We start from the raw sequence: 9,515 nt of genomic DNA on the forward strand, positions 1-9,515 counted from the left end.
GGCCAGTGGGTGCGGGAGGCCGGTGTGTGCGGGAGGTGTGTGCGGGAGGCCGGTGTGTGCGGGAGGTGGGTGCGGGAGGCCAGTGTGTGCGGGAGGTGGGTGCGGGAGGCCAGTGTGTGCGGGAGGCCAGTGTGTGCGGGAGGCCAGTGGGTGCGGGAGGCCGGTGTGTGCGGGCGGTGTGTGCGGGAGGCCGGTGTGTGCGGGAGGTGTGCGGGAGGCCAGTGTGTGCGGGAGGCCGCTGTGTGCGGGAGGCCAGTGGGTGCGGGCGGTGTGTGCGGGAGGCCGGTGTGTGCGGGAGGCCGGTGTGTGCGGGAGGCCGGGCGCGGCCCCGCGGCCGGCGGGAGCCCAGGGCCGGGCGGAACCGCCTTTCCCGGCACCGCGTCACCGCGGCGCGCCCGGCGCTGGCGGCGGAGCGGGGCGATGTGGGGCGGCGGGGCGGCCCGGAGCCTCAGCCGCGCCTGCGGGCGGCGGGCGGCGGCCGCGCTGCCGGGGGCGGCGGGCGGTGAGAAGGAAGGCGGGCGGGAGGGAGGGGATTGCCCGCTGGGGCCCGATCGGGCCTCGTCGTGCCCTTTGGGGGACGGGGTGTGACCGCACCGGCTCCCGCACAGCGGGTCCCCAGCAAAGCTCCCAGCGCCTTCGGCCTGGCGGCTGCTGCTGGCGCCGTCCCGGTCGCGGCCTCCTTCCCTCCGTGCCTCGGCGGCCGCGGCCTGGCGCGCCGGGGCAGGGCCCGGAGCGGTGCGGCAGCTGGGCCCGGTGCCAGCCCCCGCAGCCCGTCCGAGGGGCCAGGGCGGGCTCTGCCCTCCGACCCAGCTCCCCTCCCCCCCACCCCCCCCAGCTCTTTCTCCCCTCCGCCTCCTTTGGCCTCCACGGAGACCTCGGGCCCAGAGACGCGTCTGCAGATCTCGCTGCCGCCCGGGATCGTCTCCCCGGGCCCGCTGCTCTGGGCGCAGGGAGGGGCTGCCGCGGTCGGGGGGGGTTGTTGGTCAGCAGGTGGGAGCTGGATGGCGGGGGCAGGGTGTGTTGGGCCCGGCTGGGCCTTGGCGCAGCCGGCGTGGAGGGCGGTTTTCCAGCTGGTGCCCTTGGCCTGTCTCTGCCCCGTCCCCCAGGCCTGCTGACTGATTGCCTTCCCGCTCCGGACGGAGCGAAAGGAGCGTGCAGCCTGTGCCTCTGATGCCTTGTGCAGTGAAGGAGGAGTCAGAATAGCTCCGTGTGTGTGTCTGTGCAGGCACAGCCTGTGGCCACGGTGCCCGTCGTGCCGAAATTCTGGCTAGCGGAATCGTTTCACCTACATCAAAACTGCCTTTTTGTTCAGACTCTGAAAAACGTCATCGGACGTGTAGCTTGAGGACAGGAGTTGTGGACTGCGTGTGCGGGTTTAGTTAAGCCCTGTGCACTCCCTAAGTGTGATAATAAGCCAAGATTTGCACGGTCAGTGGTGGTGTAAAGCAGCATTGTTGAACCAGGGTTTTTTTTTTCCCTGTGAGCTCTCAGGCAGCTGATGTTTTCCATTTGGATGCCTTTATTTATGCAGGTGGCCATGCTGATCTGCCCGTGCAGGCAGACCTGAGAGGTACCCTTCAGAACTGCAGCAGCAAAGTACAGCTGACACCCAGCAGTGCTTGGCCTGTCTCTCTGGCTAACAGAAAAAGCAGTGTGTAAGTACTGGATCTGAAATACTCCTTTGTGATGAGGACTTTAATTTTCTCTTAACAATTTAATTTTACTTGGTGACAGCGTCACATGAAGTTGTTTTTCAGTCTCACAAATGCTTACATGTCTGATGTGGCCTATTTTTGTTTTACTAATTAATAACTTAAAAATTACAGATGTGCAACTGTCTGTTTTGGAAGGTACATTATGCATACAGTACAAAAAAATCTGTTTGTTTTTAACCAAGTATAACACGACTCCCTAAAGGAACATGAGGTTTATCTTTTCCTTTTTTTTTTTAATTTTATTTTCTGATGTTGCAGAATTTGTTTTTTCCCATATTTAAGCTAACATGAAATATCAGTATCAGTTTCCTGACATTCAGCTTTCATCCTTTAGGGTCACCATGAAGAGACTTTTCAGCACTTCACACTCATCAGTGGATTCAAAGGAGCTGAAAAAATTCCAGCTCCTCGCACATAAGTGGTGGGATGAAGAAGGAGAATATTCAGCCCTTCATTCTATGAATGATATTAGAGTGCCATTTATTAGGTATGGTTCTGAAGATAGTTTTTTTTTTAATATATGTAATAATTCTGCAAAGCCTCAGAAAACACTGTGAAAGAAACCCAGTTACCCGTACTTCAGATAACTGCATATTTCATCTACTAAACCCCCTTGTGTGTTTGCCCTGAATCACCTCCTTTTTCTTTCAGAGATACTCTGTTGAACATGAGTAGTAATTATCATCTGGGAAACCCACTTTCTGGAGTAAAGATTCTTGATGTTGGCTGTGGTGGTGGGCTGCTAAGTGAGGTAAGAAATGGTGTGCCCTGGCTTCTCTTGTTAAAAAGCATACAAGGTTTTGGAAATATTTCACTGTTACACTGATTTCATTTCTCATCCTCTGAGGAGGGGTTTTCTCTTCTGTGATATATTGGTTACAGTATGTTTTGGGATCCAGTGCATTCTACAAGCCTCAAAGAATATTTGTTTCCATAGTGATGGTGGTTTACAGATAGAGGAGAGGATTGCTAATGAGAAGTTGTAAAATCTTGGTGTTCAGAAGAATAAGATTTCAAACACTAAGGAAAAGGAGAGAGGAATGATATGAAAGCCCTAGTATTTCTCTGGGCAGTCACAGTTTGACAACTACAACTTTTTTTCCTTCTTCTTTTTAGAGCCTGGGCAGGAATACTCTAATCATGACAGCCCTTGTTAGCAAAGAAGTATTTTCCATAATAAACTTGTTCTTACACGTTAATTTCTTTGAATTGCTTATCTTTGGTTTTCTGTGTTGGGGCGGGGATTCCTGCCTTTGCTTTGATCCCATGGGAAAAGCATGGGATAGCCTGGAACACCCGGGACATACCCTCTTTGTCAGGCAAGACTCTGCTGGTACAGGGGCTGATGTTACAGCTGCTTCCTGAGGAGCCTGCACAATCCTGGGCCTGAGAAGCAGCTCTTTGTGGTGGAACCCTTTGGCCACACAGGCTGTGAGCAGTGCTACATCCTATCAATTGACTAGGGATGGTTTGGGAATTTAGGGTTGCAGATCTGGCTGAGTTACTCTATGAACTTCATCAGCATCTGAAACGAGGTGTTACAAAAGGAATTGCATCTCTCACCATGTTTTGTTTGTTTGTTTGTTTTTTTCTTTCTTTAGTTTTTAGCAAAATCCTGTAGTCTTGCTCTCCTGCTCTCCAGCAAGGCTGGCAGAACTAGTGTGCTGCCTCAACAGCCAGTGAATTTCAGGTTGGAATAACATACCTGTGGTCATGTTCTGCAGCCTGTTTCAGAAGAGGTGATGGCTTGAGGTGTTAACCCATGAGTAAGAAGACACTGAAGAAACTTGAGTGACAGTCAAGCCTGATGCTATCCTAGTAGACATCAGTGTTTAGTTCTCAGCAGTGAAAGTCCCAGAGATAATAATATATTAAGTAACCATTAAAAAGATATGAGGATTTACCATTACAGGTGGATGTTGAAGAAAGTAATGGCAGTAATTAAACATGGTGTTGTTTTCTTCCCTATAAGTACTGTGTTGAATTCCCCCTTTGTTTTTCCTCTATTGGAGGGTAACTGTGGAGGAAATCTTGATGTGGTGTAACGAAATGGTTCAGAAAAATATATTCTAAAAGACAATTTAAATGTGTCTATTCCAGCATATAATTTTCTTGGCTTTAAAGAAAATTTCACAGAAAACTGCTGGATTAGAGCTCATGATTTACTGTTGTTTGCCTTGTTCTCTGATAGATACTTCCTGCATCGTGTATGTACATTGCAAAGTTGCAGACACCTTTAAGTCCATTATTTTCATGCAGAGAATAAATTCTACTCTGTATTATTAGCCTCTAGGTAGGCTGGGAGCTTCGGTTACTGGAATCGATCCTCTGGAGGACAACATTAGAACAGCAGATCAACACAAGTCATTTGATCCAGTCCTGGCCAAGAGAATACAGTACAAGTCCAGTTCACTGGAGGAGATTGTGGAAGAGTGTCTGGAAACCTTTGATGTAATTGTAGCTTCTGAAGTAGTGGAGCATGTTGCTGACCTTGAAATGTTTATCAAGTGTTGCTCTCAGGTGTTAAAGGTAAGAGTTTTTGCTTTCATTATTTGGAATATTTATTCTATTATTAAGGCTTCCATTTGAAGGAATGTGAAAACACATCTGCGTTAATTTCTCCACCTTGAAGTCTGAACCAATCTCCAGAGGTGCCTTCCATTCTCCTCCATGATGCAAATAAATGTCTTCCCAACTGCAGTAAATAAAGTTAGAGGAAATTTATTTCCCCAGAGCCGCCTTAGAAAAGTGTTCACGGCATCACCTAGATTTGCAGTGTTGCTTTTCATCAAGACCTTGAGAAATCTGGTTGAATCTCATTTCACTGAGGTGAGACAAAATGTGGCAGTGCTGCTGTTGATGGACAGCTATCATGGAATCATAGAATGTGTGGGGTTGGAAGAGACCTTTAAAGGTCATCTAGTCCAGCCCCCCTGCAGTCAGGGATGGGGCCTCCACCACCTCTCTGGGCAACCTGTGCTTCACCACCCTCATGGTAAAAAAACTTCTTCCTAATATCTAACATAAATCTGCCCTGCTGTAGTTTAAGAGCACTGCCCCTCATCCTATTGCTGCACATCCTTGTAAACAGCCCCTCCCCAGCTTTCCTGTATCCCCTTCAGGTACTGGAAGGCCATTAGAAGGTCTTCCTGGAGCCTTCTCCTTTCCAGGCTGAACAGCCCCAACTCTCTCAGCCTGTCTTCATAGCAGAGCTGCTCCAGCCCTCTGGTCATTTTTGTGGCCCTTCTCTGGACCTGTTCCAACAGGTCCATGTCCTTCTTGTGTTGAGGCCTCCAGGGCTGGACACAATGCAATGGGAGCCTGTGGCTCACACTGCACTGCAGCTGGCTGTAATTATGTGTCTGACTCACAAAACTGTTCCAGCTCTAGCATCACAGCAGATGTGCTCCTGGATTGCTTTTAAAGGGTCATAGTTATATGTAGATATAATCAGTCTTTATCTTACGTATTGGATATACTGTAATACCTTTTATTTATCCATTTTCTGGGCAATATTATGTTGTAAGTGACTTTGTCAGATGTTTTTTGGGCAAGGAAATGTTTATCAGACCATCCAAGATTGGATCCTGTTGACTGTTTTGATTATATTACAATGAACATGTAGACTTGTAGATAGACAAATTATGTGTTTTAATATGATTCGATTTACAGTTTCTTTGTTTTTTTTTTAAATTAAATATTCTTCTAATGGAGCATTTCAATATTTTAATTAGCCTGGAGGTTCTTTATTCATTACTACAATCAATAAAACGCAGTTGTCCTATGTCCTGGGAATCGTGGTTGCAGAAAAAATAATAGGCATTGTGCCAGAAGGAACACATGAGTGGGAGAAGTTTGTTCCCCCTGAAGAGTTGGAGAGCCTCCTGGAATCAAGTAAGTTCCAGGCTGGGTGATGGGAATGTAGAGATATACTCAAATGCTCCCTGTAGAAGTGGCACAGGGATGAGATAGGTGGGATGAGCACTGACAGTAGTACACACTGCCTTTCCTGTGTGGGTTAATGTGTATATTATGAGTGTCATTTCTGGTTTAAAGACCATACTGCTTACTGGATTTTGCATAAAGTAAATAAGCAAGGTGGAATCCTAAGAATGCAGAAACAAAATCACCATTACAGGTGCCCCACTGTTTAATAGCCTAACAGAAAAAGCCAAGGTTTTCCATCCCATTCTGGTGGCAGGCTCTGTGCTCTGAAGTGCTTCCAATCCTCTAGGTCAGGTTTGAGGAAATAACTGTGTTGACAATCCAGAGCTGCAGTGCTGCCACTGCACTGTTTGTCATCTTTCCTGGGTGAAGGCATTTTTATTTTTGGTTGCTGCTCCATGTTCTGTATTTGTGTTATGTTGCTAAAATATTTTCCAAAAATGTGAAGATGAAACCTACCACAGATTAATTACTCAGTGTGATACTGCCTTGAAGAAATAATTCAATGGCCCTGATTTGATTGCTTTTAAAGTAGAGAAGGTGCTGAGTTGGGAAGAGTTCTGCCCATTGCCCTCCTTCCCTGCAGATGTTTTAAAACACTCTCACCATATATTTCATTTTGCATTAGTTCACTGTAAAGAAGCTGAAGTATGAGTTGAGCTGTTCTCGTGGCAAGGTCTTCTCCTGGCACTTTGCGTCAATGCAGCAGGGAACATGACTAATAACTGTTCACATGGTGGTGGGTCTTTCTGTTCTCCCTTCAAAAGGGGGAGCAGGTGGAGTGGAGTGATTGGTTTTGAGAGGGTGTTTGTTTTCTGCCTTCCCTCAGGTATCCTGCTGGGACACAGCAAAGCCATGTGAACAGAGATTGCTGCTCAGCAGGGAGGGCTGAATCACTCATGACTGGTGCTGAGGCCTTGATGGCATTCTTCTGACTCTTTCTTACATTTCCTCTTCCTAAGGGGGATCTGCAGAATCCTTCCTAAGATATACTTAGGTTTTCATTTTGAGGTGTGTGATGTCAGCCTGAAGGATGTCTCCACCTCCAGCAGCCCTTCCCAGTCACCAGATGAGGGGGTGTGGAGTCTGGGGTTTCTTAGCCTACCTCCTTTGCAGTGGCTCTTTGCGTGCTCATGGGAGGTGGCCTGGCACAGAGCTGGTGCTGCTCCTGCCAGCAGCAGGACCTGCTGTCAACAGCACTGCCCGTGGGCACTGCTCATGGTGCTGGCTGAGAAGGGGCAGCCTGTGCAGCACTGCTCCCCAGCTGGGAGGAAGAACCATGTTTCTGACTCGCTGTTCTAAAGGGACTGAGGTTGCAGTGTCTCACAGTATTGAAGAACATCAGTTGCTTTATGCCTTCTTTCTTTTCTAGATGGCTTCTCAGTCAAGACTGTGAATGGGATGTTGTATAATCCCCTCTCGGGGTCGTGGAGCTGGATGGAAAGCACAAGCATTAACTATGCAATGCACGCTGTGAAGTTGGGAGTGCAGGGACAGTCAGGGCCACCAGATGCCCTGTCAGAGATGGAAAGTGAGCAGCCCTCAGCCACAGCTGGCACTGCCCTCTGACTCTCCTAGATGTGTGGGGATGGACTGCCACCAGCAACAGAAAACAAGGTTTCACCCAGATGGGCATAATAAAACCCTTTTTTAACAACAAGCTTGCTGTTTGCATTAATAGTGATTATGCTATTTTTGGCACAGTATTTTAGGGCAGTCTCAGTGAAAAAAACAAGTGCCCATTATCTTAGGAATAATTTAAGACTAAAATGAGCAAAGCTTTTAAAGAGCAAGTATTTGTATAAGAAAGTAGTTTTAAATTGTTGGACAGGGAAATGCAAATTATTCTGTCAGCAGCTTGGATGAAGCTCTTTATGTGATGGCATTTTCAGTCCTACTAGAAAACTAGATCTCCACAGAATAATAGTTCAAATGTAGAAAGTTTAAAAACACAATAGTGTATGACAAATTAAATGCCTTAGATATTTAAATTACTGAACAGAGTCAATTAAAATACATGAAACACTTAAAAAACACTTGCTTCTGTATTATGCCTTTTCCCTGAGGAAAAAAAAAACACCAAAACCAAACAAAAACCCCAAAAAGCAGCAAGCCTGCTCTGTTAGGTCATGGTGTTTCTACAGTTGATATGAACTAACTGCAGTGGTGGAAGAAGAGTCTGGACCAGACTGCTTCAGCTGGCAGAAGCCTCTTCACAATAAAGGTATTTTTATCTGTGCCTGTTATTTCATCCAAATAAACACCCAAGTAAAGGGAAGTTGCAGGTAAATATTTGCTAAACAAGCAGAGCTTTATGCTAAAAAAAAAATATACATTAGAAGTCTGCCCTGGAATTGAAGTGCTATATCTTCTGGTACCAGGTTAAGGAAAAGTGTTGATCTACAATGAAACAGGACTTTGTAAATAAAATGTCTTGTGTCTGTTCATGGTATCTTTGCTTCTCTCTCTGCCACTTTTTTCTCTCTGCTTGTGTACAGGTAGAAAGGTGGGCTGGCTGTGTTTTTCTAACTTTTATTTTGCATGGTTTAAAATTAACTTGTTCTTTTTTTTGGGGGGGGGTTGTTTATGGGTGGAGGCTTTTTTTTTGCTATTACTGCATTCCTCCTGATGCAGGAAGTTTGGTGGGCTGACATTATATTACACATTTGCATCCGTCTGCTCTTCTGGATCTGGATGATGCCTTGGGATTCAAGTTCCACGATTGATCTGATCATAGATGGAAGAATGTATTTAATTTAAAATGGAAGTAATAATAATTCAAAGGTATTAAGACTGAAAAGGGTTATCTGGTGTGATATGACAGTAAATCCTGCTTTATCATTTTGTTTGGGCTGTAGATTGGCTTTGAGAAGGAGATTCATCTTCACATAAAGAGTTCTGTGATGGAGAAGCAACTATATCAATAAGCAGATTATTCAAAACTTCATCAGTTGAAGTGATTGAACCTCAGATCCCAGCCAGTGATGTCTTACCTTCTTTTTTGTGGTGAAGGACCTCTCTGATACCATCTGTCTCTGTCTAGTAGTTGTAGTTGGTGCAGTTTTGCATTGTCACCCCTTAATTTTCTCTTAGATAAATGGACTGAGATTATCTCTAAAGGTGTTTACTGCTACAGTGCAAGCCACGTGGTGAAGGAACTGTTTGTTGGGGGGTTTTTTACTGCTATTTATTTGAATCTAGCACAAAAAACCTTTCATGCTTCTTGGGTTCTCCCTGTCCAGGCTCACAAAGGGGCTCCCATACCAATGTCTGGCATTTAGGCAACAAGCACATGGACCTGGCTGTCCACAGATACCCCTATTTTTGACAAAAACATTATTGCAAGCCCCTGACCTTCTGCTCCTAGATGCATAGAGGAGCCCTGTCAACCTGGCAGTGTTTAATGGGTGGTGGGGGCAAAGGAGTATGGACTGCTTGAACAGGTCCTTGTACTCATGGTGTGTCTCCAGAGGTCCTGATGTGCTCCAGCTTCAGTCTCTAGCCCTCTGTTTTCTTCTAGTAGGGTATCCTAACCTTTCTGGCTGTATTTAATTCCTCTGGTTAAAACACCCGGTTTTTTAAGCTAGAAACTAAATGATGGCACTAGAGATCACATTAGTGAGACACTGAATTCCATACTGTGCACAGAAGACATACTACATATCCATGCTGCAGAAACTTCTTCAAATCTGTGCTTAGGAAACGAATAGATATTTCATGCTTCTCTTAGCCCAGGTGCTGTGGAGATTTGATAGGTGCTGTTGAAATGGGCAGAACTGAAGTCAAATCAATTTGCAGATCTTTTGGCTTTCCTGTTGCAAGTTTTTCCTAAGTGTAGAGCCAGAGGTGTGATGC

At 46.2% G+C, this 9,515-nt stretch overlaps 1 protein-coding gene across 1 annotated transcript; it reads left to right on the top strand.

The window, feature by feature from the left end:
• Positions 1 to 391: 391 nt before the first annotated feature.
• On the top strand, positions 392 to 8,112 carry COQ3 (coenzyme Q3, methyltransferase). The gene is made up of 7 exons (XM_051614781.1): positions 392 to 502; positions 1,532 to 1,655; positions 2,050 to 2,202; positions 2,367 to 2,466; positions 4,002 to 4,244; positions 5,450 to 5,609; positions 7,033 to 8,112. The coding sequence occupies exons 1-7, from the start codon at positions 421 to 423 to the stop codon at positions 7,227 to 7,229; spliced, it is 1,059 nt and encodes a 352-aa protein (XP_051470741.1). The 5' UTR covers positions 392 to 420; the 3' UTR covers positions 7,230 to 8,112.
• The last annotated feature ends 1,403 nt before the right edge of the window (positions 8,113 to 9,515 follow it).

Source organism: Apus apus, chromosome 3 (genome assembly GCF_020740795.1).
Source record: "Apus apus isolate bApuApu2 chromosome 3, bApuApu2.pri.cur, whole genome shotgun sequence".
Taxonomy (NCBI): domain Eukaryota; kingdom Metazoa; phylum Chordata; class Aves; order Apodiformes; family Apodidae; genus Apus; species Apus apus.

Excerpts from the sequence above, each read along its gene's own strand:
- COQ3 (XM_051614781.1), top strand. The coding sequence starts at position 421 with ATGTGGGGCGGCGGGGCGGCCCGGAGCCTCAGCCGCGCCTGCGGGCGG. Across the intron at positions 2,203-2,366 it reads ATTAGAGTGCCATTTATTAG|AGATACTCTGTTGAACATGA; the intron begins GTATGGTTCTGA and ends TTTTTCTTTCAG. Across the intron at positions 5,610-7,032 it reads GGAGAGCCTCCTGGAATCAA|ATGGCTTCTCAGTCAAGACT; the intron begins GTAAGTTCCAGG and ends TTTCTTTTCTAG.